A 22,965-nucleotide genomic window follows, 5' to 3' on the forward strand; every position below is an offset into this window, starting at 1 on the left:
ACGGCATAGGGGGCGGGGCAAGAGCAGGGGGGCGAGTTTTCATTGGCGGAGACGCCGCGTGGCGAAAAGAGCGGGAACAGCAGTTCATTCAAACCGGGAGGGGCGGGCCCGGGGGAACCTGGGAGAGCCCCGAGGTGAGCCCCGAGGTGAGCCCCGAGGTGAGCCCCGCGGTGAGCCCTGAGGTGAGCCCTGAGGTGAGCCCCGAGGTGAACCCCGAGGTGAGCCCCGAGGTGAGCCCCGCGGTGAGCCCTGAGGTGAGCCCTGAGGTGAGCCCCGCGGTGAGCCCCGAGGTGAGCCCTGAGGTGAGCCCCGCGGTGAGCCCCGAGGTGAGCCCCGCGGTGAGCCCTGAGGTGAGCCGAGCGGAACCGCGAAGGGCTGGGGGAAGCGGGGAGCCCGGGGAAGGCCCCAGGGGAGCCGGGCCCCTGGGCAGCGGCGGGCAGGAGGAGCCCAGGGTGGGTCAGGCTGGAAGCGAGCGCGGTGAGTCTGCTATCCCGGCTCCCTGCGCAGGCAGGATTGTCCCGGAGCGCCTTCACAGGATTGCATCCGGGTGTTGCTGGGGTATCGCCGGCGAGAGAACCCAGCCTCTCTGGGCAATGTTCCACTGTATGATCACCCCACAGGAAAGGAGCTCTTCCTCATATTCCAGTGCAGGTTCCTGTGTACCATTTTCTGCCCCGTGGCTCTGGTCCTGTTGCCGGGCTGCACCCAGCACAGCCTGGTCCCTCCTCAGCCTCTTCGAGCAGGGACAGCGCTGGTGGGGTCCCCTCTCAGCCGTCTCTCCTCGGGGCTGAACAGGCTCATCTCCCTCACTCTTCTCCTAAAAGAAGCCGTGTTCCATCCCTCTGCTCCCCCAGGCTTCTGGGCAGCCTCTCTTGGGTCACCTCTCTCTCTCCCCAGCTGCCTCCCCGGCGCGGCCCCGAGGGTGTCACACACAGAAACAGCACAGGAGCACCGAGCCCTCCGTCCCTGCCAGGGGCACAGGGGCCAGGGCACCCTGGGCACCCGGCCCCTTTTCCACAGTTAACTTCCTTGGTTTCTGCTTTTCTCCAGGTCAGCCAGCGAGTCCACAATCTCTGCAAAACACAAGGATGGCGTTAGCCGGCACAGAGGACTTGTTTGGATTGCTTTACCAGATGAGGAGATGGCTTTCCCTCAGTGCTGAGGGCTGGGACATGGAGTCACACTCATGGATCAGCAGGGGACAGGTCTGAGCACACAGCCCAGCCCAAACAGCAGTAGCTGTGATTATGGAAACACCCCTGTGAACAGCTGCAATAAACTCCCTTCAGCTCAGCAGCACACGGTGCTAGGTGTTGGATTAGGGTCATACTAGGGTAATAAAGCCATCCTGTTTCCTCACAGTGACTTTGTCAACATCTCTAATGATGTTTTGGCGTTTTCTCTTCAGCCAGGGCTACTCCCTGTGCCAGGGAGGTGCTGGGGGAAATGGAAGCACAGAGATGTGACACTCAGTGGTTTCTTGGGCACATTTCCCACAGCTCTTGTATGGATCTGGTCCTGTAGGATGGAGTGGATGAAATTAGAGAAAGTTTTCTCCCCTTAGACTAAAGAACCAAGGGGAAGGTATGACCTCTGTGACTTCCAACACACCAGAAATGTTCCTCTATAATTTCCTGATGTTGCTGCTGTATCTCCTGATGGAGCCCAGCTGCTCATCTGGTCAGACACAAACCAGCTTCAGAGACAGGGAAAACTGTCATAGAGCAATGCCCAAACTGCAATTTGCTGCCTAAAGCCCAAGGCAGGAAATGTTCCTGCAGAGTGTTGTGGCTGCTCCTCCAGCTTATGGGATCTGCAGGGCCTGAGCAGGGATTAACTCACAGAACCCCACCTCCTGCCCCTGCTTGTCTGATAGAAAAAGCTACTTTTATGTGACACCAAATAAACAAACAGCCTGGTGATAATTGCCATGGCATGGGTAAATAAATGTTAATGTGTGAGGTCTGGAACTGGGGGACTTGTTAGCATAAAAAGGAAGGTCAAGGCAGGATCCCAAAACACAAAACCGGGCAAATTCATATGGGAAATGAAGGGCAAACTGCTGATGGAAGGATGCAAAGGGCCAGTGGAGCAGGTGTCTGGGACACTCACCCTCGGCAGAAGGGCGTTGGGAAGGGTCAAAGGCCTGGCACTGTTCAATGATTTTCCTCAGATCTTCAGGACAGTCTTCCCCAAGAGGGTCCCAGGGATGGTGATTGCAGATTTTCTCCACGATCTCCTCAGGAGTGCAGCCTAGACAGCGAGTGCAAGCAGGAGTGTCAGCACGGAGCTCGGCTGCCACAGGAGGGTGCTGGGGAGGAAACCAGCACAGAGCCATGCCAAGAGCCTGCCTGCAGCCTTTGGCAGGGAGAAGCCAGCAGGGAAGTGACCCAAACTCCATCTGCAATGAATCCCACCCAAATGTATTTGGCGTGACACCGTTGGGCTTCAGTGGAGCAAGATGTGCTTGTGCTTAAATGCCCATGACCATCCAATAGAAACAAAAATTATTTGCATGTTTGTGGTTTAAGCAGGTTGCTTTACTGCAAGCTGTATTTTATTGGAGTTTCAGCAGAAGTTATGAAGCTGGTAGGCACACCAGGCACTGCCACTGGCACCTGCCTGGGATGCTCAGGGGAGGAGCAGGGAGCACCCAGTGCCAGACAGGAGCCACACTGTGCCATGTGGCTTTTATGCAGGGAACCAGATACTTGTGTCTCACCTTCAAATGGGATTTTGGAGGTTGCAATCTCTGCCAGAACGATCCCAAAGCTGGAAGGAGACAAGCAAGAGTCTCAGTATTCATTCCACATGGATTCCTCCCTCCTGGTGGAGAGGAGTGTTGGGCTGTGCCAACTGGAAGCACCTGCTGGTGTGTCCAATTAAACCTGGCCTCCTTCCCCAGCTCAGCAGCTGCTCTGCCAGACACCTGCCTGCTCACAGGCATCTCCTGGGAGGGACAGACACACCTGTATATTTCACAGGGCCTCTTGTAAGGGTAGTTGATGTCTTTCAGGTTCTCTGGAGCGATGTAGGCCAACATAGAGACTTGTTTCCAGTCCTTCTTGGCTTTCCTCTTGATGGATGATTCTGTTTCACACAGCTCAAACCCTGACAGCTGGTTGAGAGAATGAGAGAGAGAAAAGAAGTGGAAACCTGTGGTGCAGCTAGGAACTGCCCCAAGATGGAGAAAACACAGGGAGAGGCCCTGGGCAGTAAAGGCTGGTGTGCAGCCCTGTGTGCTGCCCAGCAGGAGTCTCTTCCTGCAAGTAGAACCAGAGGTGAAGGCAGGTGAATTGCCCCAGCTACAGCTCATCCCAGGCTGGATGCTTTAGGAACACTCACTTTGCTGATGATAACACCAAACTAGGGAGGTTTGAGTGCCTAAAGTCATAGGGGAGATACCGCTACTCCATTTTATCCTGGACCATCACAATTCCCTTCAGTTTTGGTGCAGGGAGACGTCCACAAAACCATTTCAAACTCCCAAAAGCATCTCCAAGTGTGGTGCTCACCTTCACACAGTAATCCCCAGCCACCAGGAACTTGCTGCTGCAGATGCAGCCATGGAGTCGGGACTTCTCCCCTGTCTGGTGCAACCTGCAGATGGATGGAACCAAGGGAACACGTGATGATGAAGATGATGATGATGATGATGATGGACTGACCCATCCCCACCTTGGTGCTCCCTCCTGCCATGGAGGGAATGACTGACATGCAACCAGAGGAGCCAGCAGCCCTCTGCCTGTCTTGGTGGATCAAGCCTGCCAAGGCAACCTTTCCAGCAGGCTGGAAGAGCTGCTGTGGGTGAAGCAACAAGGCTCGTGCATGAGCAGGACCTGTAAGGAGAACTGCTGTGTGCAGGCTCCTTCCAAATCTGCCCTGGGGATCTGGGGAAGGGGATTTCCCCCTTCTGGGCCTTCGCAGGCTTGAAGCCAGAGGCAGGGGACAGTGACCAGGGTAGATGGGAGCCACTGCATCCGAATGCACCACCTACCCCCGCACCAGCCTCCCATCCCAGGGTCCCAAGGTGGGAATCAGTGCCTAACAAGACACCACAGCATGCTCTGAGATACCAGGAAGCTGCACTCAGCTTTTGGATGATCAGGTGAAGCTGCTCACTGATTTTCACGGGTGCTCACCTGTAGAGGCCTCTGGCAGCTCCCAGGGCCATCCGGATGCGGATATCCCAGGAAAGCTGCTGCTGCTTGCTCAGCACGTCCCGCAGCGTCCCGTGCTTACAGTACTCCATGACGATGGAGAAGCAGGGGCTCCCATCTGCAAGGCAAAATCATCCTGCCTTGTGCCACCTCTGGGGAGGGGACCACAACAAGGCACGTGCCACCAGCCAGCACTGGGGAGGAAAAGGGTGACGTTAATGTGACACCCCTACCGTTCTCCTCAATGCAGATCCCGTACATGCGGAGGATGTTTGGAGACTCAAACTTCTTCAGGGTCTGAATCTCCTTCTCAAAGATGTCTCTCACCTTGCTGTGGAAATGGACAGCGTGGTGAGATCCCTGGAACAAGGCATGGCATGGTGTTGTGCCACCCTCCTGGGGCCACACTCATTCCTGCCCAGGACAACTCACACTGGGTCAGTGGTCAGAGGCCTCTTGAAGGTTTTGATGGCAACAGGGTACTTGAGGTACTCGCCCTCGTAGAGGTCGTAGCTCTCTGTGTCCTGCAGGTGCCTGTGGAAAGTGAGGTGGTCTCGCTTGATCTCAGTGATGTCTTCTCTTTTGCCAACGTTGACCTTCTTCAAGCCTGCTCCCACCATGTGCCAGAAGGGAACAAGGAACACATTAGGCAGGGCTTGGGGGGAAGGGATAGAGTGCACAGGGTGCAGGTGGTGTGGCATTGGCTTACGCTCCATCTCACGAATGACTTTGTTCAGCTCGCTTTTCATCCAGTCCATCTTGCTCTCCATGCACTCCCTGTCGATGTAGATCTCCTCAAGTGCATCTTTGGGCTCCTCAGTACCTAGGGACAGAGACAAGCAGAGGTTGGGCCACTGGATGAACAAGCATGGCTGCGTGGTTTGTTTTTTTCACTGTTTAAATGTCCCTTTGGCTCTTCATGGCCGTGGCCATCAAGCCAGAGCTAGGTAACAGCTGGACAGAAGGGCCAGCCAGGAGCTGCAGGGAAGGAGGGTTTGCTAGATGCACTCACTTGCAATCACCTGGTCCAAGAAAGCTCTGTCATCCCTCAGGTCCTCAGCATCCTGCCTGCGACACGTCTTTGACTGGAAAGCTTCCAGGAAAGCCTGCTTCTGCTCTGCCTGCAGCAGGAGTGAGAGCCCCTGGGCAATGTCCTCCAGGCTTTCATTCACCCAGACAAACTCCTCGCCAGTGCTTCGGGCTCGCAGGAACTTCTGGATCCAGCTTGTCTGACTGTATTTCATCACCAGTTTCTGGGCTTCCTCCAGTGCCCGGAGCAGCTTTTTCATCAGTTCCTCTTCGTGGTGGGAGATGTGCTGTCGTGGCTGAGCCCTGAGGATCCTCACGGGCTCCAGCAGAATCTGGATGCGCTCCACGAGGCGCTGGCACTGGTGCTTACAGCACTTCACCTGCTCGAACTGGGCATGGATGGCCTGGGCCACAGAGAGGACCCTCTCCACGATGTCCATGCTTGCAGCAGAGGGCTTGGCTGGGGGATGTGGGCTGGCAGTGTCTGGTGCAGGAAAGCCTCAGGTGCTGCTCAGAGATCAGCCAGATGCAGCTCTTGCACGCCTTGCACCCTGTGGAACAGCCATGGATGGCACACATCCTCCCAGCCCTCACATCTCCAGCTGCCTTGCTTTCCCTGCTTTGCTGCCACTGCAGCTGCTCGTGCAGACTGCAGCAGGCACACGCAGAGACATCGGTGGCAGCAGTAGTGGCACATCTTTCTCTGCAGTAGCAGGAGATGTTTTGGCTCGATTTATGTACATTAATTTAGTGTGAGCCATCCCAGAGAGCTTCCACCCAGAGGAGCAGGGACATCAGTGGCCCAAGGAGCATCCCCTGGGCAGCATTCCTGGCTCCAGCCCCCCATCACCCTGGGTTCCTGCCTGCAGAGCCCATCTCTTTGGCTGTAAAGATCTATTTTCATTTCTACCCAATGTCTCTCTCTGTGGTCACCCATCTAATAAAGGCTTGCACATCTTCACAGCCCCAGCATCCCCAGCTTCTCCCCATAGCTCTGTCCTGCCCACTTAAGATTTTGATTTTAAATCAAGCTCTTTCTGCACTCAGCATCCCCACAAGGATGGTGCCTGCTCCCCAGCCCACGTGCAGGTAGCAAGGACAGAAAACCACCCCTGCTGCAGGGAAATTAGCAGCAGCCCCTCTGATGCAGCCAACACTACGAGAGCAGTGCCAGGATGTCCTGGCTGGAAATGAGATGGAAACGCACCCAAAATCAGCTGCAGCCACTGTCCCGTCCTCTTCAGGCTCTCTCCTTCTCTCACAGCCCCAAGGGAGGATCTCTTCTGCTCCCCAGGAGGAAGGAAGCTCTGTCAGCTGCTGCTGCTGCACTGCCTGGGCAGACTGGAGGGGCACGGCAGGACACGCGTGGCTTTAAAGGGTGTCACGGCGGAAGGGACCTTGTGCAACCCCACTTCCCACGCCAGCACAGCTCCCAGTTCCCAGAAAGTGCTCGGGGTATTCCCAAGGCCTGTGTGCCCTTGCGCTGGGCTTTGCCTGATGGAAGAAGGAATTTCCCACAGGAAGTGCAGTGGGAAAAAGGGGATGGGGAAGTTGAGTGTGCCTGTATTGATGCTTCTGCTATTTTGAGCACTAAACCCATTGTGCTGTGCTGGCAGCTGTGGGAAGGTTTGCCCAGGGCACTGGAACACCCAGAGCAAGGGCTCTGTGCCCTGCTGAACGCCCTGCATGGGCAGCGAGACCCTCCAGAGCACAGCCCTGCTCCAAGCCCCATCCCCGAGCCCCAGGGGAGGTGGGCTGTGGGCACCAGGGCTGGAAGCAGGGCTTGACCTCTGCTGGGAGGGCAGGAAGTTCTACAGATGGCTTCGTCATAGGGCCAGGCTGGTTTTGGGAAGTTCTGGGGTGCACGCGACGCTGTTGCCCAACTTCAGAGAAGTGAGTGGCAGCTTCTGCTTAGCCAGAGCCCAGCGTCACACAGGTTTGCTGAGAATAGCCCTGCAAATCTCCTACCTCACTGTGGCTGACGAGGGGAGCCAGGAATGGTGGCTCCAAAGGCCATCAGCACCTGGAAAGGGACACACGAAGGGTGGGAGAACAGACTTGTGAGCAGCCCTGGGGGATACATTTCCCAGACCCTTTTTAGAAAGTTTTATTTTTCAAAATATACAGTTTATTTACAATTGTAGTGTCTACAGTTTTACATATAAATTTATTTCAAACCTTTAAATATCTGCAGTAAACATTAGGGAAAAAAATAATAAAAAATAAAATCACAGGATCAGCAAAAAAGGCATCTCAGTAATTCTTTTCATTGGAGTTTGAGTTTCAAGTGCCAATGTCTATGAAAACCATGAACTTGATAAATCTGGCAGAGAGATATGGGTGCACTGGTTAGAAAAAGGCACAATCCAGAGCTGTGGGACCCGCCCCAAAAGGGCTGCAGGCCAAGAAAACCCCGTGCTGAGATGGGCTGGGAGAAGGACCTAGGGCAGGGAATCCCCTTGGCATGAGTTAGGCAAGTGGGGCAACTGCAGTGTGCTGGGTGCCCTGGGAGAGGGCAGCCAGGAGAGCCAGGGGCTCTGTCAAGGTGCCAGGGCAGAGGAGGGAGGGCAGCATCAGGCACTTCATCTCTCAGGCAGCAATCTGCCCGTGCATCCATAGCCTGGGCAGCGAGGCAGGGGCAGGAGTCCACCAGGGAACCCCACGGCCTCCTCCTCCCCTTTCCTCACCATCCTCAGCCCCCCCATCCCCTTGCCAGTGCCACAGCTGGACACAGCACTCCACAGGGATGCTCCACTTTGGAGTCACTGCTGTGGCACAGCCCCCAGGGAGGGGCAGGGAGCAGATGGCCTCGCTGGGTGCTGGGGAGGGACACCAGCCCCAGGGCAGGGGGTACAGAGCCAGCAGCTGAGCACTGGGCTGGGGCTGTCAGTCCTCCTTCTTGAAGGTCTCCTCAGGGATGAGTGTCCGGAAAGGATAATCCCAGAAGCGTGTGCTGATGCCAAAACCTGTGGGCAGGGAAGAGAGACTTCAGCCCATGGCACCATCATCGAGGTGTTGCAAGGGCTCTGTGTTAACTGGTGAGGGAGGAGTGTCCACATTTTGGGAAGGGAGGAAGGCAAAGTGAAGACAAGGAGGAAGAGCAGAGGGAGCAGGAGCTGGCTGGGCCATGCCAACAAGCCCCATGGATGATAGCTTATCTGGATGGGGCGTTTTCTCCTAGGAAACCGGGCAAAGGGCAGGTTGAGCAAGCACTGGGCTAGGGAAAGTGCGGGACGGATCTGGGGAAGCCTAGGGCCTCACCCTACACCTGTCAACGCCTCCCAGCAGGAAGAGATGCTGCCCTGGGCAGGGATAGATAGACACCCACATCCAGCACCATGGGGGTTTGTTCTCTGCCTGGCATTCCAGGCAGCACTGATGCCCACCAGTCAGACGGGTGCTGCCTTCACCCCTGCCTCAACCTGGCAGTCAGAAAATATTCTCCGTGGGCTGCAGCACCTCACACACTGCTTCCCCAGCAGCGCAGTGCTTGGCTTTCCTCATCCCAAACCCCAAACACTTTGGAGCAATCAGCTGCACACATACAGGCAGACTGCACCCCTGACAGCCCTTTCCCCCGGGGAACGGGGCAGTACCTGATCTTTGGTGTTCAAAGTGGTGCTTGACGTGGTACGCCTTGAGGCCATACAGGTAGGTGCCCTTCCTGGGAGAGCCGTAGTGCAGGTAGTAGTGCATCATGTCGTAGATGACGTAGCCGCAGAGGCCCCCGACGAACACGGAGAGCCCCAGCACCGCGGGCAGCAGCAGCCGCAGCACGCCGTAGAAGAAGCCGATCACCAGCGAGGCTGGCACCGGAGGGAAGACCAGGCGGGAGCTGTCGAAGGGAGACTGGAAGCAGAGAGGGACGGTGGGACAGGCAGCTCCTGCTCCCCCCCAGCACATCCCTGCCAAGCATCAGGGAAACCCAACACCAAAAACCCTCCCCAGAGTTGTACCCCGTGGCGAGAGCAGCCCCCCATGCATGCCAAGGTGCCCAGGCAGGTGGTGGCTTTATCTGCCCAAGCTCCACATTTCCTCCAGCAAAGCTATGGCTCTTTTGGTTTTCCCCCTTGCCCAACCACACAGCTTGAAAATTTAACTCCAGCTCCTCCAAGGCCGTTTTACAGCCCTTGCTGGTATTGGGCAAGTGCGTCGCTTGGGATGCCACCAGTCACACTGAGCAGGCACCAACAGGCTCTGTCTGGGCAAAGGGCACACAGCAACAGGCTCCAGTGGGGCAAAGGCCACCATTCCCACGGCCCAGCAGGTGCCAGCGGGGGCGGGAGCTGCGACTCACCTTGTGATGCTGCCCATGCAGCAAGAAATGCAGCGTGATGAGATAGTAATTACTAGCGGGTGGCTTCATGTGGAAGACAAAGCGATGGATGAGGTACTCTAGCAGGGACCACAGGATCATTCCCAGCAGGAAGATGAAGGGGAAGTAGTATTTGTGGACGGGGATGGAGTACTCTACACAATGAGACGTGCAGTGGTCAGCAGGGCAGGCAACATGCAGGTGCTTTTATCCATCACTATCCTCCCACTGGCATCAGGGTGATGCTCAGCTCTCCCTCCCAATGCTCATCCACCTCCTGTCCTGAGCTTCCCTAGGGAGCTAACTGCCCAAGCTCTGCTCTAAACCACATTTTCCTTTGATTCCTACTAATTTACACACACAGTCAGCTTCTTGCTGCCTCAGGAAGACGGTGAGAGGAGCTCCCTGCATTCCAGATTCCAGCGGGGGCTTGGATGTGCACTCTAGGGACTGCGTCACCATTACAAAGCTGCTTCACCCACCAGAACAAGGCAGGAGGGCCCTTAGCTGCACAGGCAGCACTCGTGACAGTAAAACAGTGCTGTTGGTGTTGGTGTTTATTTTTCTGGGGGAAAAAGAATAGACTTGTTGGGCACTTTCCCCCGCAGAACATTTTTCAGCCACCTCCTTCTTTCGGGGCTGGCTGCCAGCCCCGTGTCCTTCCCAGCGAAATTTTGATTGCCCCAAAACCCGCTTATTTTTAGGAAAAAAACCCCACAAAACTTGGCAGCAAGGTGCTGAATGCCACAAGGATCAGGGAGTGCCTGTGCAGCCGGCACTCCCCACCCCACAGCCGGGCACAGCTGGCACTGGGTGGCACCTTGCGAAAAAAATAGGGAACCCAGCAAAAAAAGAAAAAAAAAAAAAGACAACAACAAAGAAGACAGCCTGCCCCGGCCAGGCTTGTTGTTCCCGGGGGAGCGGGGAGCAGACAGTGGGAGATTCAAGGGCAGGCGCTCCGGGCAAACAAGCCCCGCACTGTGCGGAGCCGCGGCGCTCAGAGCCGGGTTTGTTCGCCCGGGTGGGCGGCTCAGCCCAGCCCCGGCACGGCTGGCTGCGGGGGCTTGGCAGCAGGGAGGGCTTTGCTGCAGGCTGCAGCCCAGGTCAGCGGGCTCTGTGCCTCTACTGAACTCCCGGGGGACCAAAGGTGGTGAGAGGAGGGCAATGGAGGTGGGCAAGCACAGGTGGCTTCGTGCAGGGGATGTGCTGGTGGCCACAGGGCAGAGGGGCTGACCTGCTGCTCTTGCATGGGCTTGTGGTGAGCACGTACAGAAGGAGGGATGAGGAAGGGGTGCAGGACTCACCCACCCCGGGCTCATAGTGGGGTCAGTAATGGAAGCCCAAAGGCGTTGCTGCTGCTCGTACCTGTGGTGAAGGAGGAGAAGAGCCTGGTGTTGCCCTGAGCAAGGGAGGTGTAGCTGACCCAGCTGAGATAGAGCACCACGGGCGTCCATACCAAGAACACCACGTACCTGTGGGTAGAAGGAGATGTCAGAGGAAGTGTCCTGCTGGCTGGTGAGCCATGCCCCCGCCCGGGGCAGCACCCTCCAGGGCACAGTGCAGAGCCTGCGAGCTCACCATGCTGTCTTGGAGAGGAACTCAAGGAAATCCGAGTGGAAGAGGCGGATGGGCCGGTCCACAGGCTGGTGCACCCACTCGTCGTACTTCTCCCCTAAGTAGCCCACCTGCCACAGCAAGGGCTTCTGCCAGTCTACCAGGTCCTGAGGGAGCAGACAGTGGTTGTAGTGCTGTGGGACACACAAACCATCCCAGCACCAGGCACAAAGCTGAGCTGCTGCTGCAGGATTTTGGGCTGCAAACCCCTTCCCATGCCCCAAGAGCAGCTGCTTCTGGTTTCAAGGTGCCCTGAGCTCCCCACAAGCACAGGGCAGACAAGGAGCCAAACACACATCAGCCCCAGGGCTTAGCTCACCCCTGTGCCAGCGGGTACCTGCCAGCAGATCAAGGTGAAGGGGGCTGTGCCCAGACCTGGGTCAGCACCAGGCCCTGATAACTGAGGCTCTTTGCCTCTCAAGCTGCCAAGATTAGATAGTGAGCAGTGATATTGCCCAGCAGAACACCTCTGGTGGCACACGGATCCCACCCCCATGGCACTGCCCCTGCCAAGGACATTTCTCCTTGTGCAGAGGACACATGGGGTGGCCACGGCTGTTTTGGCACCCCAGTGAGGAGCAAAGTGGGAAGGGATGGGGAGCAGGGGTACAGGATGGAAACACAGACTCCAGCAGTGCTGCTGAGCATGGCTGAACTCAGTGCAAGAGTGAGAAGGGACCTGTGCAGGTACACACGTTGGCATGACATGAAAATAGGGAGGCACAACTGGCAGCACCACCTCTGCCACTGCTCAGCATCTCTGGACACATCTTCTGCTGGCCTGGCCAGATAAAGTGGATTCTTGGTTCCATCTCTGTGCCAGGACTGAAACCATGCCTGCCTGGCCAAGCCCTGGGCCTGGCAGCTCTCCTGGGGCTGCTTGTGCCACACAGCACTGGCACAGCAATCTGGCACCTGGGGTTGTGCTGCCAGTGGTGGGGATGGCTCAGTTCAGGGCAAGGAGCCAGGGTGGCATTTTGGGGGCTCTGCTGCAGGCAGGGATGGACACAATCACACAGGAGGGGAAACAGCCCCAGCTGGTGTATGGGATGGGAACAGAGGCATTCTCCACTGCGGGAAAAGTTAAAGCAAAAAGTTCACTTGGAAATGGACACTCTCTTTTAAAGGTGCTCAGTGATAAAATAGTAATTTGGGGGAGGGAAAGATGTTCTCCTTCACCTGCTCTAAAAAAAACCTCCAGCTTTCTACAAGATAAATGCATGCTCACCAACCAGGTGGCACCATGCAAGGTGTGGTGACCAGGTGGTGCCATGGAGGGCAGGGACAGCCAAAGGCACCTTGGGGACAAATCCCTATGTTGTGGCATGCTTGCAAAGCAGCTGGCAGGGCAGGAACCACACAGAACACACAGGGATCACCCTGCCCAGCTGGGGAATCCCTTACTGCTCATTACGAGTGCTCAGGCAAGGGCAAAAAAATAAATAAAGTAATAAAATAAATAAAGCAAGCAAGAAATAAAAGCAAGCAAGGTGCGGCTTGGCAACACTTCCCTCTGGAAGGGCACAGCTGCTGTCAGAGAAAGGCATCTCTCCCATGCTGCTGCAACGGGAGCCTCCCAGCATGGCCACACCTGTGCAATAAAGCATGAGCAATGCCATCCACACCAGGAGAAAGGGCAGAAGTGGCTGGAGCAGTTTGGCTCCCTCAAGCCATCCCTCCCATCCAACAGGCCAGCAGAAATCCAGCACCCATGCAGGGAAGAGGAGACCTGGCGTTTCCCAGGAGCACTCTGGCAAACAGAGTGCTGGAGAAACTCCAGAGCTCTTACCGTCTCCACACGCACTGTTTTGTAGCAGAGATCTGTCTGCTCTGGAGTCGGGGCTGCAGCAACCACCTCCTTCTCACCCACTGTCTCAGAGAGGCTCTGAAAAGAGAAGGAAAAGTCGGTGGTGAAGCACCAGTGGTGCACTCAGCTGGGGATGGTGATGGCTGTAGCACCCAGGGTTAGGCCAGAGTGAGCTCCTGCCTGCTAAACAAATATGGGGAAAATTCTGGTGAATTTAAGCCAGTCAGTTCCTGCAGAGCAGGATTCCTGAGGGAAGCAGCTGCCAGTGAGCTGCCCTGCCCTTCGGACTGAGCATGGTGGGCTTGGGGCTCTTTGGAAACCTCCTCTGAGCCCAGTGTTTGGAATACCCTGCCCGTGGCCAGGACAGCACGGGTGCTTCAGAGTGACAAGGCAGAAACTCCGGGCCCTGGGACAGCATTTTGCCCTGCAAATGGGCAGTGCCATAGCAGAGGTCACCTTGCCACTGCCAGTAGAGCCAGGGGCATTGCTGGGTTAGTGCTCCCTCCTCCCACCCCACTGATCTCCAACAAAAGCCCAGCTTGGCTTTTTGGTCCCTCAGAAAGCTGGGCTGGCAGGCCTGGGGGTGTGGTACAGCTGGTGCCACCACCCTGCCCGTGGGCACAAGGAAACACACAGAAGGAGGGACCTTGTCCAGGGAAAAAGGCAAAGTGCCCTTCACAGGGTGACACTGGGCCGGGTGCCTTTGCCATGGGCTGTGGAATATGAGGTGGGTTTGGTGGTGGCTCAGGAGAGCACCTTGAGGGGATGCAGGGGTGCTGTGGTGGCAGGACGAAGACCCAGCCGCAGTCCCACTGGCAGGGCGGGCTGAGAAACAGGAGGAACCTGCCTCGTCTGATGCTTGGAAGCAAACACGCTGCCAGCTGCCAGCAGCAGCCTCCTTGCTGCAGCCGTGCCAGCCGCGGCGCCAGCCCTGCCGCTGCCGGGGGCTCGGCGGGGCTGAGCCGTGCCCGTGCAAACCCCAGCGCGGCCGTGCCCCCGCTGCCCGCGCAGGACGTGCCAAACATGCCTTTCCCCCCGCTCTGCCGCCCCGAGTTACCCATTAACCCGGAGCGGGGCAGCCGCAGCACAGCCGTGCCCGACGGGGCTCCCAGCTTCCAGAGAGCAAGGATTCCAGCCCAGCTCCTCAGGGATGCTCTCCCCACCGCTCCGAGAGGGATGCACTGCTGCTCTGTCGAGGGGAATGCCGCCCCGGCAGCTGCAGGAGGGCCTGGGATGCAGGAAAAGCAGCGTCGCCCTGCCAGGATGTCAGGATTGACTCTGTGCCTTGCTGGGGACACCGAGGCAGGGCTCAGGCACTGTTTACCGACGGCAGGCACTCCTTGCAAGCTGTGCTCCCACCCCATTTCTCGGGCTAACCGGATTTCAAGGCTCATTCTGCTGGACAGGAACTGCGTTACCCAGCTCTGAGGCAGGCCCTTGCCTGGGGCAGCGGGCAGGGGAGGACAGGGGATATTCCAGCCAGTATTTCCAGGCTGGAATCCCACTGGCATCAATTTTACTGCAGGCAGACCACAGATATGAGCTAATGCCATGTACCGCCCCACCTCTCTGTGAGCATTCCCACTATTTTCCATGCTTCACGTTCTGTCCTTCAGCCAGGCATTCCAAAACCCTAGGGCAGTTGGGATGTCTTAAAATCCAGAAAAGCATGGTGGATTTATGGTTTTGCCTCTGCTCTGCAGGTGCTTAGGAAGAAAATTTGGTTTTAAGAGAGTGAAACGGCTTATCCATGCCCTGAGAAATGGGCTGGTGCTCTCCACCTTCACACTTGCACCACAGCCTAGCCAGCAGCAGGAAGGATGCTTAAGAAAGCTGGGCTGACGCAATGCCCGGCACCTCTCCTCCCTTTTCCGAAATGTTCACACACCTCCAGTTCCCCTGCCCATGGATGCCTGAGCACCCTGTCATGGCTGGAGGCTTCCCGGTCCTCCCAGGTCAGGGACACGGACTGGGGGCTCACATCCCACCTCACCACCAGCACCTGGGCTGGGTGACAGCAGTGACATGCCACTGCCCTGTGTACTGTGGCAGCTCCCTGTCAGCACCCAAATCATCTCCTACCCCTCCTCTTCCTCAGCTGGGGAGCAGGAGGAAGGCTCTCCTATTGCTCACCCTGGAGCTGGCACTGAAAGGACGGGGAGCTGTGTTGCAAGCAGGATGCAAACCACGCTGGCATGTCCCAACTGGCTCCCCAAAGGGTGGCCTGCTCCTGCCTGCCCCAGGCACACAGGGGCCCTGCTGACATCAAGCCCTGCGAGACCTGAACCAGCGCTGGGGCTTCTGCCCCTTCTCCTCTAAAGAGGAGGTGGGCTGGGAGAGGCTGAAGGGCTGTGCTGAGCTGGGCTCTGCTGTCACCTGTGGGTGGTGGAGATGCACCTGAGCTGTCCCCAGGCAAACAGGTCCTGCCAGGGAAGATGAACAAGGGGCCTGATGTAAGGAAGGGAAAGTTAACGCCTACAAGGCACTGCACCTGCAAGTGAGCAGCAGTCCCAGTAAGGTGCTGCTGGTACACACAGGGCCAAACACCCAGGGCATGGCATGATCCAGTGACTGGGTGACCCAGCATCCACCTGTGAGCATCTGGCTGCCCTGCGTGGGTCACACAGGGAGCTCAGCACTGGGTCCTGCGCCCAGGCTGGGCCACCCACTGCTGTCCTGCATCAGGGCTTGGGGCATGAAAAGAACACAATCCAGCTGTGATGTGAGCTGCAGATAGAAGGGGTGGTCCAGCACAGGGTTCAGTGTTCTTGGGACAAAAGCAGAGAAGCTGGAAACCTCCCCCTGTCCCAGACAGGGAAATGCTGCCTGCAGACAGCTGCTCTGCCAAAAGCCTGGACCCAGGGGTATTTTACACCCATTTGCCCAGTGAGTCAAAACCCAGAGGAGTCCTGCCATAACTCTGCATAGCTCCACAGCCTCCAGCACCTCCACTGAGCTCCTCAGAGGCTCAGTTTGCTGGTGTCCACATGGGACAAGCTCTGCTGGCAGTGCAGGTACAGGCATGTAGCACGAGGAGACCCCAGGAGGTGCAGAGAGCCCAAGCCAGGTGCTCACTTGTGGGGGCACCATGCCAGCAGCACTGTGGTCTGTGTTCTCTGGTCTGTGCTGGCAGAGCCCCACAGGGCTGTGTCAGCCCATTAAACACTGGGTGCAGCAGGGCTATTAAAAGAGGTGAATTTATCTCCTAACCATAGTAGCAATATAAAAAGTGACTTCTTGTTACATCACCCCCAAAGAGGTGCCCCAGGTCCCGCCTACATCCAAGCGTGCTCGGGCTGGGATGCAAAGCCAGGGCGAGCCTGACGTGCAGCAAGAGAGGCAAGAGGAAGAGAAGGACACTAAACCTGAGAAGGATGGAAGATTTGCTGTGACTCACAGCCATGTCATGCACCCCAAAGAGGCTGTGATGAAAGTCCCTCATTGCTCAAACTGGAAGAGTAATTAGATGATCCAGTTCCCTTCTAGCAAGGCTGCTAAAATCCACTGTCTAGTTTAGGTAATTATTGATACTCGCTTTGATCTCCCCTACATGTCCTGTTTGCACAGATAAAATGTTTAGGGATTAATTTGTTCTTAGCCAAAAGGATTTGGGTGATGTAGAAAAGGGACCTGCAGCTGAAGGAGAGAACCACAGGAAGGGGCATGGAGAGGCCAGTGGGATCAAGGCCAGATCTTATCTTCTTTATCTCTCCTGCATTAACACATTTTTTCCTCTTTTCAAAATCCTGCAAATTCCTGGGGGAAGCAGGGGAAGATGCCGGATGCCTGTGGGACCAGAGCATTCTGAATCCCTCAGCATGGAGATGATGCAGCCCTGGGACATCCAAAGGGCAAGGAGAGGCACTGGCAAAGCTGTGGAGATCTGGAATAAATCTGGTGTAACATAACACTTCCTCCAAAGAGCTGTTTGGGCTACACCTGCCCCAAAGCACAAACCCAAGCACCACCAAGGACATCACCTCCCCCCAGAGAGGGTTTTTAGGGGTGGTGAGTAGTAGGGCAGAGCAGCTCACACATCAGCGGAAGCTGGACACGGCCTCCCCGAGCAGCAGGCAGCTCTAATCCCCGCGCTGTGTGTGACGGCTGGGATGGTTTATCTGGCACCAGGCAGTGTCAGATCTCCGGCGTTATCACGCCATGTATTTGCATTGGGATGGTGCGGCTCCCCTCGCTCGGGAACCCGTTTGTCCGGAACCTTCCCTCGCCCCAGCCCGCTGGGCTCGTCACGCCTGCGAGGAGGCGGCGGCTCCGTGTCCCCGGGAGGAGCTGCCGCGGCCGGGACCCGGCCGGGGAAATGCAGGCGCTGCAGCCAGGCTGAAACAAAGCCCTGTCTGTGGAGCCGGGGCCGAGGCTGCGCCCCGGGCAGGACAAACAACCAGCCGGAGGGACCGGCCGGTCACCGACCCCGCCGGGATCCCGGACCGGAGCTGCTGGGCTGCTGGAGGGGGCTGGGCTGGCCCCGCTGCCCGGATCCTGCCCACGGACCCGAGCAAACGGCTGGCACTGGGGAGCAGTGCCCGGTGCCACCGGAGCCTGCGGAACGTCCCCAGGGAGCACTCCCTTCCACGGGCCTGGCACGGTGGGGACGGAGCTGTGCCAGGGACACCCATGCCCACACCAGGCAGTCAGGCTGGGCTCTCTCCTCAGCAGTGGCTGCTCACCGCTGGCAAACCCGAGTGCCCAGCACTTGGTGCCTGGTTGAGTGCTGACAGGGCCAGGAAGGGTGTCCTGTCCCACTGCCTGCTCCATGCCATACAGTCCTGCTAAAACTGACACTGAGCTCCATCTCCTGCATCCCTGCAAAGCCCCCAACCCCTCCATGCCACACTGGCACCCAGATCCACCCACCAGCCCTGCTTCCTAGCATGGCCAGGGAGGGATGGCGTGGACCCTGGAGGTACCCAGCTCTGTGCACTTGCCACCCCATGGACTTCAGGGTCCCCTGGACCTCAGACCCAGAGAACTCCTGTGAGTCAGGAGGCACACGGGACCTTGGCACCCTGCACACCTCAGGCACCACCCATGCAAGATCCCAGGAGCCTCAAACATCCTCTGTCCCCTTCACCCCTCATGCCCTGTAGATCCCAGACCCTAGAGAGCCTGACCATATGGGTGCTCACACCCAAGACACATCATGTCCCAATAGAGCTCAGACTGAAATCTGGGTGCACTAAACACTTTATGTGCTACACGCACCTCAGAAACTTCTTGCCATGTACACCCCAGAGCCTATCCAGCCTCGGTATGTCCTGAACAGCTTGGACGCTGAGAAGCCTGGACCTGGAGTGCCCTACAGACCCTGTATGGCTCAGACCCTGCACAGTTTGGACCCAGGGTGCCCTACAGACCCTGCACATTTTAGACTCCACGCACGCTGGACTTGGGATGGTTTATAAACCCTGCCCTGCTCAGATCCCAGAGAGCACAGACCTGGAGCACCCTACCAAAACTCGATCCAGGACCTAGGGCACCCTATAATCTTTGTGTATCCCAGTCTTGGGATGTACAGAACCACTGTATATGCCAGCCCTGGGACCTGGGTGCCCTAGAGAGACCCTGTACCTCCTGGATAGGTACTGGGATGGGGACACTCGCTGTACAGCCCCTGCACATCCTGGAATAGCACCTGGCACACCCCACAGCCCTGCATCTGCCAGTTCCGGGGCGAGGGGCACCCACAGCCCTTGTTCACCGGACCCGGCACCCGAGGCTCCCCGCGGAGACCGCACATGCCCCGGCTTCCCCTGCAGCCCGCGTCCGCCCCGGTGCCGGTGCCGGTGCGGTACCTGCTCGTCGCCGGGCTCTATCTCGCCCACGTAGTACTGCTCCAGCCAGCGGCGGGCGTTCTCCGAGTGCCGGTGGGGCGGCCCGTCCAGCGCGGCGCTCACGTCGGTGCCGGCCCGGCGGCGCAGCAGCTGCTCCCCGCCCGGGTGCAGCCGCACGAAGCCGCTCAGGTCGTACAGGCGGCGGCGGCAGGAGACCAGGCAGGCGCCCTGCGCGCAGCGCGCCCGCACCTCGGCGGCGCTGAAGGACCGCGGCCCCGCCGTGGCCATGGCCCCGCCGCCGGTGCCCGTCCCGGTGCCCGTCCGAGTCCCCGTCCCGTCCCGTCCCGCCGCCGCGCTCTGCCCGCACCTGCTCATCTGCATACATGCATATGCAGCCAGGCCACGCCCCGGGCCGCGCCCCGCCGCAGCCCATTGGGCAGCCGTGGACGGGTGGGGCACGGCTGGGTGGGGAGGCTCCGCCCCGCCGCAGGTACCCTGGAAAGTGGGAATGAGGCATCCCGGGAGAGGGGGCACGGGGCACCCTTCACGGGGTGAATGGGGAGTGTGCCCCCCAGGGCCCATGGGTACGGTCAGGGTGGGGGAATGGGGGTCTGGGCAGCCTGGGGTGGGTTATGGGGGGCACTGGGGTACTCCGGTGTGGAACTGGAGTATGGGCATCCCTGGGGCAGGGATGAGGCTGTGAGGGTATCCTGGGGTGGTAGCTGGGGGTATAGGGCACCCCCGGGGGAATCACCCTTCCCATGTTACCAATCCCCCTCCAAGGTCCTCGGTGGCCAAGGCAGGGGACACCCCAGTCCTGGCTCAGAGTGCCCTAGGAGAGCAGGGTCACCCAGAGGCCAATTCACCCCAGTGTCACTTGCTACCAGGCAGCATGTCCCCTTCCCAGCTGTTTGAAGATATATTTCAGTATTTAATTAAATTTGCAATTAGCCAGGGGGGCAGGAGGCAGCCCCAAATACCCCGAAGAATCACAGCCAAATAATTAATAAAGAATGACAAGTAAGAAGTTTCCCATGCATTTTTCTGGGAAAGATTTCCCTCTGAAGTGAGGGGGCTGCTTTGGGGTGACACCCTTGACCACAAGGGCTGGCCACGTGCCAGCAAATTTGGCGTTGCCGGCCACACCGGGCTGCAACCAGTGATTAAGGTGGGGTTTGCCATCCCAGGAATGGGGAGCCCCCCCCAGCCCCGCCTGTAAGGATGGGTCACCTCAGCCCCCCGGCTCTGGGGTGCTGTAGGGTGCAGGCCAGGCACTCACAGAGGCCTTTAATCAAGATGGATGCAAAACCTGCTGTGGCAGTCGGCATCAGCTCCACCTTCCCACCCGGCTCCAGGCACAGCCCTGCCACCTGCTTGGGGGAAAAGTCCTTTTTTGGATGGGCAGATTGATTTTGCAGAAGGGTTAAGGGTGGGCATGCTCCTGGCTGGGGCTGCTGCAGGGCACCTGGGGTGCATTGGGAGTCCCTTGGGGTGGGGGACAAAAGCATTTTCTGGGGGTTGGGAGGGCCAGAGTAGTCCTGAGAGGCTGCTGGGAGACCCCAAATGAGGTGCTGGAGTGGGACACTCTCCCAAGGGGTTCCCCAATACCCTCAATGGCCATGGTGGTCCTGGCTGTGGTGGTGAGCTCAATCTGGCAGAGCTCTCTGGGGCATTAGGGTGGCTTCTGGATGGACACTGAGGATTTTTTGATGAGCATGAGGGCAAGGTGGGGGGCAGATCTGAATGAGCTGGGGCTCTCAGCTGAAGGCCACTGTACCCAGTCCCAAACCAGGGACCCCAGACCCCAAGCATGCTCAGGTGCAGTGCCCACTATCTCTTTGTGGGGTGCTGGAGGAGATGGAGAGGCCACCTGGCTGTGACCCCCCCCGCCACAGTCCCCACTGGCTGCTCTTGCCTGTGCAGCCCAGCCCTACCATGGCTTTTGGGGCCACAGGCTGCCAAGGGCCACCCTCTGTAATCACCACTCATAGCACAGGTGGGACCACCCTTTGCCAGCCCACAAAGCTGCCAGGTGACCTGTGGGTCCCTGCTGCCATCCTGCCCCAAGCACAAGGAGCTGTGGTCCTCAAATGTGCCACAGCAGGGCCCACGGATGCGAGCCAGGCTCTTGTGAGCCAACATTTCATCTCCCCACATTACCTCCTGGGCTCTGTGGTGGGGCTCTGTCCCCCCACGAAGGCACAAGGGTGTCCCCACAGTGGGTGAGCCAACCCCCAGCCCTGCAGTGAGAATGGGGCAGAATGTCACCTGCAGAGTAGGAATGCACCGAGCACAGGTGGCACTGGAAGAGGGACAGTACTGGGAACAAACTGTACACCAGTGTCACAGCATCACACTGGCAGCAGAGGTTGTGCCAATGCCCTGTCTCTGGGGCTGTGCTCATCCCTGTCCCTGCACCATGCCAGCCCCAGGACAAGCAGGATCAGGAAGTGTAGTCAGTTTGCTGATCAGCCTGGCAGGAATGAGAGCAGCCAAGTGGCTTTGGCTCATCAGTTCCTAAACTGGTTTCCCCACCAGACAGACGGACAGACGCTGGGGCTGGCACACAGGAGACAGCAGGAATGTGCTGCTGGGCTTGGGGCAGGATTAGGCCCTGCAGTGCTGGAGGGGCTGATGCTGGGATAATGGAGCTGTGGCCACCAAGGAGGAGGAGACCAGTACAGACTCTGCTTGGTATTGCATCCATGGGAAAGGTTTTCCCTCTCTGCTAAATACTCCTTGTTTCTCTGCCAAACTCGATCATCAGGGATTAAACCTCCTTCTCTGCACATGGAAAGCCTCAGTGGGGATAGGGAAGGCACACCATGCTTGTTATTACACCCTCAGTAGGAAAACAAATAGGGTTTAAAATGCTGACAGCAGCCTTTAGGGCAGAGCGTGGGTTGTCGTGGGAGCCCTCTCCCTCTTCCAGCCCCGTCCTTGGGAAAGCTAATGGATACACAGGTAACAGCTCCTGGGATGCACTTGGCAGGCAGCTGAAGCAAGTTTTGGCAAGCAGCTGTTCAGGGTCAGACCTAAGGTCTTCCACCCTCAGCCTCCTCCTCTGCACCGGCCTGGGAAGGGTGCCAAAGCAGGTGTGGGGTGTGCGGGCCCAGAGTGCTGCTGGCTGGGATGGAGCTCCTCTCCTTGGCAGTGTCCAGTCACTCCTGAGCCCTGGCAAACCCGTGGCACCAGGGATGCCCTGAGGGAAGTGGTTTGACACCCCTCCCACGCAGAAAGAGCGTGCCAGCCTCCTGCAGAGCAGCTGGTGTAATCCAATGCCCCCTTGCTCCTGCTCCAGCAGAAACCATGGATGGGTCACTCCCTGCCCTGCAGCACGACTGACCACACTGCTGAGCACTGTGCAGCAGCTGAAGGCTCTACCCAATTGGCCTGGTTTGACCATGGCAGCATCCCCAGAGCCGGTGTGGCCCACGCTCACTGCCTGAGCAGTCCCTCTCCCCTCCCTTCTCTAAAGCTGCACTTCAGAGAGAGCTTTGGCCTCACTGGGGAACTTCTTGCACTTGGTACAAGTTACTCGGAAGAGCTGGTGGGTGCGGGGACAGGCAGTCAGGGGTGGGCAGCACAGAAGGGGCTGGTGTGGGGCACCACCACGCTCCATTTCTGACCATTTACTGCTGCCCTGCACAGCAAAGGCAACAACGTTTCTCTCTTCAACCGGCTCCAGGCAGGCAGATTAAGCCGGTTGTGTTTCCTTGCAATAGTCACTTCTGCAAGGAGTGGGGCTGCTCCCGAAAGAGCCAGCAGACATGCTGCAGGGTGCGAGAGAAATGCTGGCAGCATCCGGGAAGACATTCCACCTACCTGTGCAGGGCTACACGAACAGCCGCGGCGAGGGCTTTTCCGCCTTCTCTGAAGCGCCGGCCGCGCTCCGCCTCGGGCCATTCACATACTCCGCAGATGGACCGTAATAACACATAAATACCACGATTTGTCGGTCCGTCACCTTTAAATAACAAATCTCCTTTCCCTTCCAAGCTACTCAAGCATGGAAATGAGAGCGCTTGCAGGCGGGATGGCTGTCAGGCAGGGAGGCGGAGGGCGGGAGCAGCCCGGCCCGGGGCTGCCGCGGCGCCGGGCCGGACCCCGCTGCTCCCGCCTGCTTCCCGGGGGGCAGACGCTGCCCAGGGCCTCCCCACACTGCAGGATGTGGGCTCGGGTCTGCCTGCAGCTCAGACGCCGCCCGGCTTCGCTTTCCCCAGAGGAGCCTCACAACCGCGGGCAGTTCCCAGT

General features: G+C 58.1%; 2 protein-coding genes and 1 long non-coding RNA gene across 3 annotated transcripts; 1 reads left to right on the top strand and 2 right to left on the bottom strand.

Moving 5' to 3' along the window:
* The first annotated feature begins 251 nt into the window (after positions 1-251).
* Positions 252-1,361, top strand: LOC135279194 (uncharacterized). The gene is made up of 2 exons (XR_010346491.1): positions 252-326; positions 1,051-1,361. It is a non-coding gene; the product is annotated as an uncharacterized LOC135279194 (long non-coding RNA).
* MLKL (mixed lineage kinase domain like pseudokinase) lies at positions 359-6,535 on the bottom strand. The gene is made up of 11 exons (XM_064386355.1): positions 6,397-6,535; positions 5,173-5,740; positions 4,870-4,983; positions 4,593-4,767; positions 4,394-4,491; positions 4,143-4,278; positions 3,516-3,600; positions 2,970-3,118; positions 2,723-2,772; positions 2,113-2,253; positions 359-1,073 (listed from the first exon to the last, which is right to left on the bottom strand). The coding sequence occupies exons 2-11, from the start codon at positions 5,627-5,629 to the stop codon at positions 1,021-1,023; spliced, it is 1,458 nt and encodes a 485-aa protein (XP_064242425.1). The 5' UTR covers positions 5,630-5,740; positions 6,397-6,535; the 3' UTR covers positions 359-1,020.
* Positions 6,536-7,925: 1,390 nt separating this feature from the next.
* Positions 7,926-19,065, bottom strand: FA2H (fatty acid 2-hydroxylase). Its single transcript, XM_064386824.1, has 7 exons — positions 18,733-19,065; positions 12,908-13,003; positions 11,083-11,225; positions 10,870-10,976; positions 9,487-9,659; positions 8,786-9,038; positions 7,926-8,155 (listed from the first exon to the last, which is right to left on the bottom strand). Exons 1-7 carry the CDS (start codon positions 18,997-18,999, stop codon positions 8,076-8,078), a joined length of 1,119 nt encoding a protein of 372 aa, XP_064242894.1. The 5' UTR covers positions 19,000-19,065; the 3' UTR covers positions 7,926-8,075.
* Between the last annotated feature and the right edge of the window lie 3,900 nt (positions 19,066-22,965).

Source organism: Passer domesticus, chromosome 12, assembly GCF_036417665.1.
Source record: "Passer domesticus isolate bPasDom1 chromosome 12, bPasDom1.hap1, whole genome shotgun sequence".
Classification (NCBI taxonomy): domain Eukaryota; kingdom Metazoa; phylum Chordata; class Aves; order Passeriformes; family Passeridae; genus Passer; species Passer domesticus.